The sequence below is a fragment of the Thamnophis sirtalis genome, unplaced genomic scaffold (genome assembly GCF_051295495.1).
Source record: "Thamnophis sirtalis isolate CommonGarterSnake01/CBP01778 unplaced genomic scaffold, rThaSir2_p1.2 scaffold_4, whole genome shotgun sequence".
NCBI classification, from domain to species: Eukaryota; Metazoa; Chordata; class Lepidosauria; order Squamata; family Natricidae; genus Thamnophis; species Thamnophis sirtalis.
In genome coordinates, this window is record NW_028261384.1 from 18,543,059 (window position 1) to 18,559,920 (window position 16,862).

General features: G+C 43.0%; 1 protein-coding gene across 4 annotated transcripts in view; it reads left to right on the forward strand.

The window, feature by feature from the left end:
- CUL2 (cullin 2) overlaps positions 1–16,862 on the forward strand; it is a 58,170-nt gene that overhangs the window by 20,818 nt on the left and 20,490 nt on the right. For 3 of the 4 annotated variants that reach the window (XM_087712534.1, XM_087712537.1, XM_087712535.1), the window contains exons 11-16: positions 1,560–1,667; positions 4,747–4,806; positions 5,501–5,629; positions 5,724–5,810; positions 7,108–7,260; positions 9,267–9,344. In XM_087712534.1, coding sequence (XP_087568660.1) covers positions 1,560–1,667; positions 4,747–4,806; positions 5,501–5,629; positions 5,724–5,810; positions 7,108–7,260; positions 9,267–9,344 — 615 coding nt within the window. The remainder of the gene's footprint in view (positions 1–1,559; positions 1,668–4,746; positions 4,807–5,500; positions 5,630–5,723; positions 5,811–7,107; positions 7,261–9,266; positions 9,345–16,862) is intronic. The other variant, XM_087712536.1, reaches the window with a different exon arrangement.

Below are 16,862 nucleotides of genomic sequence, written 5' to 3' on the forward strand. Positions count from 1 at the left end.
GCTCATGCATTCAACCTTGGCTGAGGTTAAAAACAGACCTAGTATTTGAACAAAAGACAACAAAGAAATCCCAAGTCTGTAGGCAAAACTGAGACAGTAACAGTAAATTATTTCTCTTTTGTGGTCACAAAAATAGCACAGACACATGAATTTAAATATCAGTGAAGTTCAACCTAAGAGGATCTTTAACCCTGGGTATTTAAAAAAGTCCTCTCATACTGGTAAGTTTGAAATGCATTAAGCTTTCTATTTTATAGAAGAAAACATGTATAGCTCAGGGTGGAACTATGGAGTCTTTGGTGCCCTCTGAACTTGATTATTTGCTTGCGGACATTTCATTACCCAACTAGATAACATCACCAGTGCTAGTGAGAGTGAGATTTGTTCTCTGCTTTTTAACAGTAGCTTACCCTGCCAGTGTAAGTGAGAGTGTGGCTTTCTTCTTGGTGGTTCCTCGATTAGGGTATTGTTTTCTGTTTTCAAGCTTCTGCATGTGTAATGGAATGTGTGGATGATCTTGGGGACATCTAGGAAACAATGAGAAAAGAGCCCCTAATGAATTAACAGTCAGAAGAAGAAACCTAGGAAGAATTTTCCCTAATTGTTCAAATGGTTAAAATGTATGCCTTTAGGCTTGCAAAATTCTGCTAAGGTAACTTTATAATAAAGTAGAATTAGCTCATTTAGTAGGGTTTTTTGTCCCACTTAATCTAAACAGCTTATATCACAATACCTTAATCAAGGAGCTACCAAAGTGAAAGCCATATTTCCACCAACATAGGCAAGGCAAGCGACTATAGAAAAACAGGGAGCAAACCCCACACTCGCCCATCCTGATGACATTATCTAGTTGGGTAATGAAACAGCTGAAAGCAAACAACTTCAGACAGCATAAAGGACTCCATATTCCAACTTCGATCACCTTGACCTAAATCTATAGCCCATCACATTTGGAAGGTTGCTTATAAATATAATATACAAAGATATGTCAGCACTATAAACCAAAGTACAAAGCATAGGTAAATATAGTCACGCCCCTGCCTGAGTTTATATGCCTCCCAATTATCTTCGCTAAACCTGAATTCTGGCAATCACGAAGATTCTTAAATGAAAATATATAATATTCATATATCTGCCAACACAAGAAAATACAGATTTTGAATTGTACTGTCAGTTTGTTTTTTTCCCATGAAGAATTAGCAACCCATTTATCAAATTTGGGCAGTGTTTCTTAGCAGTAATAACCATCACGCTTCCCTTTAGATGAATTGCATTTTAACTTGGGAGGGTCAATGAACTGGGAATTGAGGCAGTTGACTTGCAAAACATCGTGCAATTGTACATTGTGAAATAAAATTCGAAAACCCAAGTTACAGCATTGTAAAATGATGACAGCAAATATATTCTGAGAATTATTTTTGGGTTTTTTTACAGAGTCATACTTTTAACAGGATATGAGTTTAAGTTGTGTTCTTAATTTTCTTTGTATCAAAATTATTTTGCCAAGAATTGTTGCAGAACTGCTGGTTTTTTATTATTCTGTCTGATTTTGTCTTCAGATGCCCACTCAGTTTGTAGAATCAGTGTTGGAAGTACATAGTAAATTTGTTCAGCTCATAAATACTGTTTTGAATGGCGATCAGCGTTTTATGAGTGCCCTTGATAAGGTGAGTTCAATGAAAATACTACACAGACCATGTAGTGATGAACATAGGGTTCACTCTAGAAGTCAACAGATTTAGAGCGAATGCATGGAAATTAATGCTATTTGGAAGCTAAGAAGGGTTGCCTGGGTAGAAATTGGACAGGAAAGCCACCATGGAATGCCATCGTGGTTGGCAAGGCTAAGATGTGGTTTAAAAGAAAAATCAGAAGGAGCAGCGTCAAACCCTTTTCACATTGTTGCAAAGAAAAATATGTGGATAGTTTCACTGAATCCTCAGCTTAAGATGAAACAGACCTTACCCTTTTTTATTATTCATACCAAATCCCTTTCCTTTGAGTGAGTCTTTTAAAAGATGCCTCAAAACAGTCCTTAATTTGCAGGCTAACTTAAGTGTTTTACAAAACTTGGGAAATCATTAAAAAATAGAAAAGCAACGAAACAGATAGATTTTTTTGAGAAAAAAAGAAGTGTACTATAGTGTACTTAATTCCACTTTATTTCCTATCCCTTGCAAAATCTCCTTGTTTGATACCTCTCCATACTTTGCAGCTATTGGATTCTGAAACATAAAAAGATTCTTTGGATGGATATGCTTGCTGCATCTCTCAATGTTTGAGTTAAGGTAGCCCTTACAGAGTACGATTGTCACCCCTCTGTCCCTCACTCTTTTATTCAAATTGGTATTTTCCTGGAACTGCATGAGTGTCCTGCAGGTGGCAGAAAGTTGTGGTTTCTTTAAGAAGGAGTAGACATGTATCACTGAATCACTCTTTTGGCTTTGGATCCCACAAGTTCCTGTCTTCTTTGTTCTTTTCACAGGATTCTTTTCTGGGGGAAATCTCTTTAATTCCATCCAGTCACAATGTTTATCTGACTTCCCTTCCCTCTTAACTCATTCTCTCTTTCTTCGTATACTTTTTTTGCAGTTCAAATCCTTTTCATTCGTTCTATTGTATTGTTTTTATGCCCCTTTCTGACTCTCTTTATTTTACCAAATAGATTTCCTGACCCATTCTCCCTGCTATCAGTTTCATTTTATGTTTTCTCCAATGTTCCCACTACCTCAGGATTAAAGAGAGGGGAGAATTAAGTTGCCATTCTCCCCACCCCCTCCTCCTCCTCCTCTTTTTTTGTTTTGTTCACAATCTGTTTTTCCTTATATGCATATATTGCCCTATACAACAATATTTTCAAACCTAGAAACTTTAAGACATACGGATACAGAATCTGAAAAATTCTGGGAATTGAAATCCACACACCTTAAAGTGTGGGGGGGAAAACCCATTGCTCTGCTGTCTCTTAAAATTTCTCCATCCTGTCCCCTGTTTTTAGTGTCCATCAGGAGAAAATGTAAGCTACGGAATTTGTTTTGTATAGGCAGACATCCCAATTGTGTGATTTATTTTTTAAGCCAAAGAATATATGGCTGTACTTTTTAACATGTGCTTTCAAGAGGAAGAGCAAAGCTTAGAAACAGTTGAATACTTGCATAAGAATTTATTTGTTTTGGCCTATTTTTACCTCCATTTAATCACACACTACAAAAGAAGATAAAACCTACTCCAAACGCATGAACAGCTTGGCTACCTGGTTAAAATCACTAAGGTCCTCTGAAAATGGATTGACAGATTTTAGCAATCTTGGAAGCTGCACTCTCATGTATGAAACCATAAATGTTAAACTTTCCAACTCATAAGGAAACAATTAGGCAATAACTGATCACAGGATGAAAATGAAGTCACTTATTTGTAGATATCACTCTGGTTAACAGATGAGTCTTGACTAACGAACCATATGTAAAGCTCCAAGGGATAAGGAAATTCCAAATACCTTCATCAGCCTAGCAAAGTGTGGCCTATAAAAGAAACAGATATCATTAAAGACATCTGATTTCTGCAACTTCGTTTAATTTAGTAATGCAAAGAAGAGGTACATAGTTGCATCTCTCAAGAAGCAGGAAGAATAGATTATCACTGAGTTCTTAGGCATAATATTATTATTTTAGAAAATGCTTCCCCTTTCCTCCCCCCAATTCTAATGATGTCTTTACTAAATGGGGTTTGGAAAACATCTCCCAAGTTGAATCACCCAAGATGGTTCTTTGCATAAGCCAATCATCAGTCCAGAAAAGGAAGATTAACATATTTAAATTAAGGGAGATGAACATATTTCTGAGGTGAACATTATTGGGAGGAAAGGAGCAACATTGGTTGCTGGGACAAATTGTCCATTAAATAGTAGTTTTCCCTAGAGCAAAAGTAGTAATTAGTGAGCATGCCATTTTTAATTTAATGACACCATTATTCTTGATTCAAAATTTTAATTGACAAAATTACACATATACATATGTTTCTCCCTCTATTTTTATTAAACATACTCTTAAGGTTGACAAATTCTTCTTTTAGTTTTGCCACATTTATTTGCAGAATTCTACTCCAATTTGCCCTTATATTAATTTTCAGATCAATATGCTTTATTATATCATGCAATATGTGTAACAATTGTGCAGAACATTTGGCTTCATAGCTAGTAATGCAACAACATCTGCACACAAATATACATGTATCCCTGTACCAAACCAATGAAGCCTCTATTGCCATTGCATTTGTCCATAAAATATTAAATCTAGGGGACATTCTGTATCCTTGTCCTATTGTATGCACTGACGTAATTAAAGCCCATAATCCAGCCTATCTTTTATCTTCTAATTTTTTTGTAAATAATGCAGCACATGATATTTACAAGTCAGTTTCAGTTTCCAAGTGCAGTGTTAAAATTTAATAAGCAGTTAATACATTGGTGCCCATGTCATCATTGTAGATTATAATACATAGGATTTGGGGAAGAGAATAGACTGAGATGTAGTGATCGATTCAGAGTCATTAAGAGAAATTCCATGAGTATCAAATAAGAATTTCTCTATTCATAATACAGCTTCCCTAATCACAGCATTACCCCAGTTCTCCCATGTCAGCAATTGGTTGGGAATTTATTCTCAGAGGTATTATTTACATATGTGTGGTCAGTGCTATGACGTTTGCATACCTTATTAAAGTTATTTTTCTTGTGCTCCTAATTAGGCTTTAACATCAGTAGTGAACTATAGGGAACCAAAGTCTATCTGCAAAGCTCCTGAGCTGGTAAGTGTCAAATACTAGTTTTATGTGCTTTAGTGTAAGTGTAGAATACAGGTAATAATTTTGTAGGTTTTTTTTTTTTTTGCAAGGAAACAAATAATGAAAACTTTCAAAATGGTGGGCAGAATTGTTATGGACATAGTTTGGTTTGTCTGGATGACAGTTGTATTGTGGGAATTGCACTGCAATACCAGATGTCTTTGGGGTGCAGATCAAATTCTGGTTGTCACTTTGAAGTCCTACAAACTTAGGACTCAAGTATCTTCACAATTATGTTTCCAACAGTATCTGTTCATCCAACAAGGTCTGAACTGAAAGAACTATTCAGGTTCAATTTCTAAAAAAAAATGTATCCACAAGGGATGATCCGGTCTTTTCCATTGGTATCCCATTTCTATGGGAAAGCATCCCTTTTGAGTTCAGGTCAACACTGGTCCTGTGGGGATTAGTAAAGCCATTAAAACTTGGTTTTTCTAGGAAATATTCTGTTCTCAATCTGTAGAACCTTTTTGCAAATGAAGTTGCATGTAAGCTTGAAGAACTAATATATAAATAAATACAATTTCCTTTAACTTCGATAAATCTCTTCAGTGTGCTGCATCTGATTGCTTCACTTAAGTTGCTTACCATTAGTTAGTTATCATTATAATGATTTCCTTTTGCCTTAATGACTATTCTTTTTGTTCCTTAACTTGAGTTGGCCAAATATTGTGACAATTTGCTAAAAAAATCAGCAAAAGGCATGACAGAAAACGAAGTGGAAGACAAACTAACAAGCTTCATTACAGTTTTCAAGTACATTGATGACAAAGATGTTTTTCAAAAGGTAAATCAGAAGATCAGTATGCTTTTACTTTTCCCTTTAAAGAATACTTTTGTTATGCAAGGAAATCTGAACTCCTGTTTTTTTTTAACTGTAGTTCTATGCCAGAATGTTGGCAAAAAGGCTTATACATGGTTTATCGATGTCCATGGACTCAGAAGAAGCTATGATTAACAAATTGAAGGTAAACAGTAATTTATCAGTACAATAAACCCAACTCTTCTTGGTGCTTAAATTTATTCATGTTTTAAACAGTTACTAACCTGATTGCAAGTCAATTTTTAACAAGATGGTGAACTTTTTTTCAGGCTGCTAATATAATTATATCTAATACAATTAATAGATTCTAGTTGTTTTCCAGCTAGAAAATTGCACTGAGACTCAACTTGCTGAAAATTGCATATTAAGAAAAGAACCTGCAGGTGGTGCTAAGATTACACAAGTTAGAAAAATCACAATTCCTGATTTAAAGTTGTGTGCAAAAAAAAACACCCTTCAATTAACTGGGAGATGTTCTTCATAGAACTTTTATTATGTGTAGTACACAGATCTCACCAGAATCTCCTGTAAATTGGTTCTACCTAATTTGGAATTGATGGGAATTGCTCTTCATAGTTTTTATTCTTGTTTGCAATATGCACTTGTTTACTTGTTTACACTACTTATAGAACAATAAGAAAAGGTTTGAAACTGTTCCTAACATGAGAACAAATAAGCTGCTGTAGAATAACAGACACTATCTAGCTTAGTACTGGTTGTATTTGGTATCTAGTTAGCTTTCATGAATACTGGCTGAATACAAGTAGTCATTGAAGTTATGACAGCCCATCCCCAAATTATTTATGACTCCATTCTGACAATTGCCCCTGTGGTCACTTCACTGGATGTCAGATTTTTGACAGTGGGCCACATTTATGGCTGTTTTCGGCGAAAATGGCCCACAGCAAACAATGGTCTTACAACTCTCGAGGTTGCTTCCCAACCACCACAAAAAAGTTATATAATGGCCTGCTTTATGACTGTTACAACTTACGACTATAATGAGTAGGCTCCATTATGGTCATAAACCAAGGATTACCTGTAGTAGCGTTTCTTTTTTAAATTATTCAATATCAATATGATGTACAGCAGTGCTTCTTAAACTTGTTGCTTTCAGGTTGCCTTCTGACTTTTAAAAATAACAGCTATGGTTAGATTTATTGCTCTTAAAGATAAAAAATTGACATGCTTGTAGAATATTTACTGAATCACATTTAACACCATACTACATTTTTCTAAGGTCCTCATTCTCCATAAAACAGAAGTAGCTTCTTTCAAAAGCATTTGTCTTTTAACACATATGCTTTTTAGGTAAATACCTCTAGCAAATATGTCGGCTATGGTGTTATAGGTTATTTATTCATTTTATCCTTATACCTTTTTCAGTGTAAGGATTAAGTCAAACTACAAATTTGACATGTGTGTGTTCTTTTGTTTTACAGCAAGCCTGTGGTTATGAGTTCACTAGCAAACTCCATCGAATGTATACAGACATGAGTGTTAGTGCCGATCTTAACAACAAATTCAACAACTTCATAAAAAATCAAGACACCATCGTAGATTTGGGAATTAGTTTTCAGATATACGTTCTTCAGGTATTTGAAAAGGAAATGTATCTATTTGTGTTTTCATTTGTATGTGTCCACATTTAGTGTGTAATGTTGATGGCACAAGAACAAGTATAAGAGGTACTTCTGCTGCATCTGGCTTTCAGATACTATAGTGAGTATAAAGAATGCTATAGAAGGATGGAGAGAAGATTCACTGGCAAGGCAGTTATCAGTAAACAGGACTTGAGTCCAGATCAAGAAAATAGTTTATGAAGACACCTTAGATCAGTGGTTCTCAACCTTCCCAATGCCTTGACCCTTTAATACAGTTCCTCATGTTGTGGTGACCTCCAACCATAAAATTGGTGTCTTGGTTCCTAAGACCATCGAAAATATGTGTTTTCCGGTGGTCTTAGGCAACTCCTGTGAAAGGGTCATTCGACCCCCAAAGGGGTCCCGACCCACAGGTTGAGAACCACTGCCTTAGATAGTTCCCCCCACCTTAATTCTCATGACAATAAAAAGGGGAGGAGGGGAAGCACGTTCATAGAAATAGTCCTCAACTAATGAACATTCATTGAGTGCTTGTTTGAAGTCATGATGGCACTGAAAAAAAGTGATGACTGGGCCTCACACTGGTGACTGTCACAGTATCCCCAAAACCATGGGATCAGAATTAGGAGGATTGACAACCAGCACATATTTACAACAGTTGCAGTGTCCTGATGTCAGGTGATTTTTCAATATGGGATTTCCCAACCTGAATCCAGTAAGCAAAGTCAATGGGAAAAGCTGGATTCACTTTAATGATCATGGTGATTCATTTAATAAACATGGGAAAAACATAAATCAGGTGTGACCATGTTCAAAATGGCAGCATTGCTTAGCAATGGAAATTCAAATCCCAATTATCCTATGTGGTGAGCCAGCTGTGCTTGCAAGATTTCTGTGCTTCTACTGCTCTAATAACAGCAGTTTTAGGTCTGCATAATATCTGTTTCTTGGTCTGGTCTACCTTTTAGGGTAGCTTGCTTTCAACTTCAACTTTTCATGGCCACTAAACAAAATAAGTCTTAGAATTATTTTTTTCCCTTTCAGTCTTTAGTTTATTTTTTTTTCTAAGGCATTTTGTCAGCATCTATAAACATTAATTGATAACTTTTGTATGGGCCTCATTTTGATTAGATTAAATTTTGATTCCTGGATTTACATACAAGGCAGAGCAAGCATTCATTGAATGTAAATCCTAAATATTTTGTAAAGAAATCCAAATTTCTTTCTATAGATTTTTTAAAAAAAATTTTATACAACATCCCCATTAACACAAAACATTTTTCACAGAAGTGTTAATGCAGTAGCATCTCTACAGATGAGTCACAGGCAATTCTGCAAGAATATGATGGGATGCTGCAAAAAGAAGTCTTCACAGACACCAGCACCCCAAAACCTCTTGAAACATGTTTATGACATGCTTGGAAGGAACCAGGAGTAGTGCTTGGTTTTCATATTGTCCATGATTGCTTTTATCAAGATGGGAAGCTTTGTTATATGCTTTATGTTAGTGACTGGTTGAACAACCTGGTGAGAAAAGTAAAGTAATAAAATCAAAATCTTTTAGCGGGTAGTAGGGAAGTGAACATAATTTTCCTGTTCAGGAATAGTATGATAGTTTCCTGAACACATGTCACTTTGCCAGGAAAAGGCGCTGAAGAGCCTGTGCCTTTTCTGCTATTTTAATTATTATCTACTAAAGTCTGCTTTTTCTTTTAAAGTTTGTCTTTTTGCAGCGTTTTGCTGCAATATAGATATAGATATGTTCAAGAATTCATAAGAAATCGTGGTCAACCAAGGAGATTTTCCTTTATTTAGCTTTCCATGGATTTCTATGCTTTATAATTCCAAATAGGATTATTCACTGCTCTAGTTCTCTTATTATAATTGGATCTTTGTTTGCTTTTAAAAAAAAAGGATGATAGCTGCTTTATGTGCTTTTTTAGAATGACGTAATTTATTTTGGTGGTGATGTAAAAAATAATAATTTCCCTCCCTAGGCTGGAGCATGGCCTTTGACCCAGGCACCATCATCTACCTTTGCAATTCCTCAGGAACTGGAAAAAAGTGTACAGATGGTAGGTTAGTAGGAGTTTTATTGCAGATTTGTAGGAATGACTGAACAGAAATTAAAGACGAACTATGTACACCAGCCTTAGAATAAACATTTTTGGAGTTTTGACTGCCATGAAGATGTAACTAATACAGCTTTTGGCTTGATCACAGCAACCCTTTACAATCCCAATACACTGGACTAACATTTTACCTTTGTGGTTTTTACTGAGAATTATCAAAGTTGGTATACATATCTGCATTGGGGAAGATCCTTCACAAAGTACTTCCTCATGTCCATATATCTTCTTTAAGATGTAGATGATGCAAGAATATCATTCTTCTAAGATAGCAGTCCAAATCAATATCCTTACATATTCTATAGATTTCCTTGTGCTAGATGAAAGGGGTAGCAGTCTGAACATTGTCTAGCATTATAGAATGAATCGTAAGCAAAAGATTTTCAAATCACTCAAATTGAGTGAAAATCCATTTAAAACTGAGGAAAGTTTGCCAACAGTTCATTCTGTAATGCTAAACAAGGCAGGTGTGCTGACCTCTGAGGTAAAGCTTGAATAGGCCTTCTGGTTAAAGATAATTTTCAAAAATTCAGAATATCTATTAGGACAAATTGACTTTCACAAGAAGATTAATTTGTATCTTACTATTATATGTCTTTTGCTAGATATTTTTCTAACTACAATGATTCATATGGTATTTGTAACAGGAGAGAGTAAATATTAACAATGGAGTCATCTTAAAATGTGACTGGTCTCCTGGTGCCCCATGCTGCTTGATATAGCCAAGTCTTAAAGTACTTATGGAACTTGGGGGGAGGGAGGAATGTTCCATAAGGCAGGTATTGAATTAATAATCATTTCCTAGTCTTACTTGGTCCTAAAATTGAATAATTCTCCTGTGTGCTGCTCCGGGAATCCAATCATGGGTTAACTTAGCCTTCTAGCCTTGAGACTGAGTATGCAAATATCAAAGTTACGCCTCCTCTGACTGGACTTCCGCTTCCTCCCCAGTCCTTATTACTCAGTCAAGCCTACGAGACTTATTTTCAACGCTCTCTTGATTAATTGCTAATATTTCTAGGTTAAGGATGAAATTACTTGGTTTTTCACTGTGGATTTCTTGCTGGATTGGAGGTAAAGCGGCAGATTGCTGTCAGCAGATTCCTCCCTCGCTATTTCCCTTAAAGGGATATCGGATCGCTGCAGCTGGAGTGGGGCTTCTCCGCCTGCCCTCCCTTATCATCAGCGCGCAAGGAAGCTGAGTCTCCCAGCGCTGCCACCCCTGCCGGATAGCACCCGCCCGCGGGCGCGGTCAGATCCGAGGCTTTGGCTTGTCGGAGCGGGTCTTCCCCCCCTTCCCCGCCTCCCTCCTTTGTGCCCTCGCTGGAGCGGCTGCCGGAGGATTACACGGATCGGCTGTTGGGAATTTCCCTTGCGGTTCCTTTGAATTTCGCGCCTTTGAAGCCGGTGACCTTATTTGGAAGCGCTTTTCACGCATGCGCTCTAACGCCTGGGATGAGAAGGCAGATTTTGTTCGCGCGCTTGAGTCTGCGCACTGCTTCCGCCCCTCCCTTTTCCCTCACTCGAGTTTGCTGACTCAGCGAGGAGGTCGCTTCTCTTAGTCTCTGCTTCCACGTGGCGTTCTTGGCGAAGTGCTTTCAATTGCATTCCTTTGTCTCGCTGATTGAGCTCTTTCAAACTCATATCATGGCTGATCAATTGCAAGGTACTGTCCGGCCAGTTTCTGAGCCCCGTTCCCCTGGCGAGGGAGGGGCCAGCCCTGGGCCCAGCAGGGCCGCGACCAGGGCCTCTACTAGTAGGCCTCGAGCCTCATCTACTGTTCGGGATAAGTCGCACAAGCGCAAGGACAAGGCCAAAGTTCCCCCCAAGGCATCTGGGGCTCCCATTTCTTCCCCTCCGGTTTTGGTTCAGCAGCCTGTGTCTCCGGTGAGGGTTGTTGAGCAGGGTTGGTCTCCTGATATTCAGCTTCCCCAGGGCCCTATTCCCGAGGTAGGGGCTTTCGGGCCTCGTTCTCCCCCAATTATTTCGGAGGCTAGTGGGGCTTCTCTTCGTTCACCTCCACGCGCTGGGCCCTCTGCCACGTTCACCCCCACAGCTGCAGGCCTCAGGCCTCTGGAGGGCCAGGATTTGGGCCTTTCTGCTGAATTCTACAGCATGATCTCAGAGGCTATTTCCAGAGGGGTGGATGCGGAATTAGCGCGTAGATCCCAGGTCTCCAGGCCTACTCTGGCCTACTCAGGCCTGGCTCCCCAAGCAGTACAAGGGGATTCTTCCATTCTGCAAACTGATCCTCCTTCCCCTTTACACTCTGTGTTTAGCGCACAATCTCCCTTAGTGGAAGAAGGTGAAATCCAGGATAGGGAACTCTCTGGTGACGAGGGCCTTCCTGTGGACCAGCCTCCGCCCCCTGGGCTTTTCAGGCACACTCTTTTCAAATCCCTGCTATATAAGGCCAAGACTACCACCCACATGGGGGAGGCAATTTCTGCAGAAAGTGCTGCTGTGGGCCTGGATGCCACCGAGCGGCTCTTTGCTGAGCAGGTGGCTCTGCAGGATTTTATTCCATCTCCCAAGCTTTTTCTTGATTTAATCCAAAAGCAGTGGGATGAGCCGACCGCGGTTAAGCCCCCTGGGTCTGGTGATAGGAAGCTTTTCACATCTTCCCCAGAGTTGGAGGCCCTCCTGCAGTTTCCCACAGTGGATGCTCCCATAGCGGCTCTTGCTTCACCGGCATTAATTCCTTCTGAAATTTCGGAAGGATTGAAGGCCGAGGACCGCAAGGCCGAATCGGTCCTTCGCAAGACTCATCAGGCAGCAGCGTGGGCCTTGCGATCAGCCACTGCAGCTTCCTTCTTTAATAGGACTTCTTTAGTTTGGCTGAGACAGCTACAGGAAAGGCTGGATCCGGAGGAACTGCGCCTCCATCAGGATGTCACCAAACTGATAGCGGCCCTAGAGTTTTCTGCTGATGCCACCCTTAGCGCGGCAAAGTTTGCTTCCCGAGCCGTGGCTTCCAATGTGGCCTCTCGCCGTTTGCTCTGGCTCCGCCACTGGCAAGCTGATATCAAATCCAAGTGGCGTCTAGCATCCACGCCCTTTAAGGGCGGGGCCTTGTTTGGTTCAGTGCTGGATCCAATTCTCATTGAGACTCGGGACAGACGTAGGGTGCTTCCCTCCACAAGTGCCCGTGTGGCCAGAAGGCCACAGCCTTATGGTAGACGGCAGCCCTTTCGGTCTGGGGACTCGGGGTTTACCTCTGCCCCCTATGTCCCCAACTATACCAGGGGGTTCTCCCAGGCACAGGACCGTGGCCAGGACCGAGCCGGGGCCAGAGACAGGGGGCGCCAGCAGAGTCAGGCGCAGAGTAGACGGTCATTCCGAGGAGCGGGCAACCGATCCTTTCGCAGATACCGCTGACTCGCAGGAGGTAGGGCCCATAGGAGGACGTCTCTTGGCCTTCGCCCACCGGTGGGCGGAGCTCACGTCAGACGCCTGGGCCCTTCAAGTAGTGAGTTTGGGTCTCACGCTAGAATTTCTATCCATCCCCCCGAGGAGGTTCATCAGGTGCCCTGTGCCCAGGTGCCCGTCAAAGCGGCGCCTTATGGACACCGAGATATCTCATCTTCTCACCATCAGGGCCATAGAGCAAGTTCCCAAAGGGCAGGGAGGCCTAGGGTTTTATTCCATCTTGTTCCTAGTACCAAAGAACTCCGGGGGATGGAGGGCAATCCTAGATTTGAAACAGCTCAATCAGTATATCAAATACCAAAAATTCAAAATGCACTCTCTAAAGAGCATATTGGCTTCCATCCGCCAAGGCGACATGATGACTTCCATAGACATCAAAGAAGCGTACCTCCATGTGCCCATTCATCCGGCACATCGGAAGTTCCTGCGGTTTCACTTCAACGGCCGTCATTATCAATACCGGGCCTTGCCATTCGGCCTCTCCTCGGCCCCGCGCACGTTCACCAAGCTTCTGGCAGTATTGGCAGCCTCCCTTCGCTCAATTCCAATACGCATCAATTGTTATTTAGACGACGTGTTGGTGCTGTCGTCCTCTCGAGATCAGGCCCTCCGAGACCTACAGGTCACGATGGACGCATTGCGGGACCATGGCTTTGTCCTCAATCTGCCCAAGAGCCACCTGCGCCCAACCACGTCCCTCCTTCATCTGGGAACCACCATCAACTCGATGTCGTGCGAGGTTTTCCTGTCCCCGGAAAGGAGGCAGAGCATATACCGCCTAGCGCATCATGCGCTATCCCATCGGCGAGTACCGCTGCTGTCGCTTTCCAAACTGCTAGGGAAGATGATCTCCTGCATCAGCGTGGTGCCCTGGGCCAGGTTCCATGCGCGTCCTCTCCAGTGGTTCCTGCTGCCCTTCCAAAGAGCGCATACCAGTCATTCCCACATCAAGGTGCAGCTCCCGGGCAAGGCCAGGCGGTCCCTGCATTGGTGGATGTCGTCCAGGCTCCTCAGGGGATGTCCATTCAAGGAGCCGGACCGCGTTCAAGTTACAACGGACGCCAGCTTATTCGGATGGGGGGCCCATGCCCTGGACAAGGTGGCCCAAGGTCGATGGTCGGATCAGGAGCTGGCGAACAGCATAAACTGGCTGGAGTTGCGGGCCATCCGTCTGGCTCTCCTGGAATTTCGGGACATTGTATCTCATCACCATGTGTTAATCCTGACCGACAATGTGGCCTCCAAGGCTCACATCAACCGCCAAGGGGGAACGCAGTCCAGAGCTCTGATGCTGGAAGCGGAAAGGTTGTTCCATTGGGCGGAGCCCAGACTCTCATCGATTCGGGCGGAGCACATCTCGGGCGAAGCCAACACTCAGGCGGACTGGCTGAGCAGAGCGACTGTGGATCAGGGGGAGTGGCAGCTCCACCCCATTCTCTTCCAGGAGCTCTCTCGCCGCTTCGGCCTGCCCGAGGTGGATCTGTTCGCTCACCCGCGCAACGCACAACTTCCCCGGTTTTACTCCCGATACCAGGCTCCGGGGGCGGAGGGGGTAGACGCTCTACGCAGCCGTTGGCCGGCCGGCCTTCTCTATGCCTTTCCTCCTCTCCCGATCCTTCCGTCGGTCATTCAGAAGATATTGACAGAACAGGCGGAAGTGCTGCTGGTCGCTCCAATGTGGCCCAGACGTCCCTGGTACGCAGACCTCGTCCATCTGTCCGTTTCGCGTCCTTGGAGGATCCCGGACGACAAGATTCAGCTCCACCAAGGGGCTCTCCGGCACCCGGGCCCTCAGCTGTTGCAGTTAGCCGTGTGGCACGTGAGCGGGAGATGCTAGCGGCCCTCCACTATTCAGACGAAGTCATCTCTACAATTCAAGCGGCCCGTCGCCCGTCGACTACCCGTATTTACGAAGCTACCTGGCAGGCCTTCTGCCGCTGGTGCCGACGCACCGGGGTCGATCCCATCAAGGCCTCGGTGCCCCAGGTTCTGGATTTCTTGCAGTCCGGCCTCAACAAGGGGTTGGCACCAAACACACTTCGCCGTCAGGTCACAGCCTTGTCAACGGTGGTCGGGGGTGGCCAAGGCCGCTCCTTATCCCAGCACTTGCGAGTTCGACCCTTCCTTAAGGGTGCTTCCAACTTACGACCGCCGACGGTACATCGTTATCCCACGTGGGATTTGACCTTGGTTCTCAGGGCCCTTACAGCTGCCCCCTTTGAGCCTCTACACTCCATCAGCCTCCGCTTGCTGACACTCCAGACGGCTTTCCTGGTGGCCATAACATCGGCCAGGAGGGTGTCGGAGCTAGCAGCCCTTTCGGTTCGTGCGGATCTTTGCATCTTCCACCCGAACAAGGTAGTGCTTCGTTTGGATCCGACCTTTCTTCCAAAGATAAATTCATTGTTTCACAGAACTCAAGAACTTGTCCTGCCGGACTTTTGTCCTCACCCGTCTCATCCGCGGGAACGTCAGTGGCACCATCTGGATGTGCGCAGGGCTCTTCGTCGCTATGTGAAGCGCACGGCGTCGTTCCGAAGATCGGAGGCCCTGTTCGTCTCCTTCCAGCCATCTTCAATGGGACAGAAGGTGTCCTCCCACACCATCGGCCGATGGTTGAAAGCTTGCATTGCGTTGGCGTATGACTCCCACTCCAGACCGGTTCCAAGGCGAATCACTCCTCATTCCACCAGGAGTGCGGCCACCACAGCGGCCTGGGCGACGCAAGCGTCCGTGGAAGAGATTTGCAGGGCGGCCACTTGGGCATCCCCCTCGCCTTTTATTCGCCACTACAAGATTGATGTCTTCGCCTCGGCCGAGGCGTCCTTTGGGCGGAGAGTGTTGCAAAGGGTCCTTCCGTCTGCGGAGGAGCCTGACCAGCCTAGCTCCCGCCCTGGGAGTTCATTGCTTTGATATATCCCATGATTGGATTCCCGGAGCAGCACACAGGAGAATGACCGTTGTCTTACCTGAACGGTCCTTCTATGGGTGCTGCGAAGGGAATCCAAACCCGCCCGCGGCTTCGGCTGGTCAGGGCTCCATTTGACTGTGACTAGTTACTGACTGGACTTGACTCCGTAGTGCCGGATGACTTGCGGCTTGTTGAGGATTGACATAATGCTTCTTCGGTGGACTTCGTAATAAGAACTGGGGAGGAAGCGGAAGTCCAGTCAGAGGAGGCGTAACTTTGATATTTGCATACTCAGTCTCAAGGCTAGAAGGCTAAGTTAACCCATGATTGGATTCCCTTCGCAGCACCCATAGAAGGACCGTTCAGGTAAGACAACGGTCAATCTGTACATTCTTAGATTAAGTACCTTGCCATTTCTTTTCTGTATTAGCAGAATATATTTAGAAAGATTTTTGTTCTTGGTTTGTGGTCATAATATGCCTTTTTGACTATCAACTTTTTAGAATTCAAATGTTTTCCCATTGCTTTCTTCAATCATTTCTTCACTTACCCAAGCTGTTGCATAACAATTGTTGGGTTTAATTAGAGGAAAATATCCCAAGTTTATCTGCAAAGGTTTAACTATTGTTAGTAGTAACTTTTTAATATTATTATTATTATTATACAATTGTATCACAGCGGCCAGTTGTTTCGCCAGATTTGGCATTGGTTACTAGTCAGGCCTCACCCAGGGGCCTAGGATGTCGTAACGTATTTTCGTAATATGCATGCAGATCCAAGCAGTGCGGCTTTTTGCATTTGACTGATGGTGATTTTGTCAATTTTTAACTGTTTTAAATGTAATTCCAGTGCTTTTGGAATAGCACCCAGTGTGCCAATTACCACTGGAATTACCACTGCTGGTTTGTGCCATAGTCGTTGAATTTCGATTTTTAAGTCCTGGTATTTTGAGATTTTTTCATGTTCCTTCTCGGCGACCCTGCTATCACCTGGTATTTCTCATTCTCTAAAACCTTCTCAACCTGATGGTCCCAGTGGTTTTTGCTGTACTCAAATCCAAACTTTTGACATAATTTCCAGTGAATGATCTTAGCAACGTGGTCATGGCATTATAGGTAGTCAGT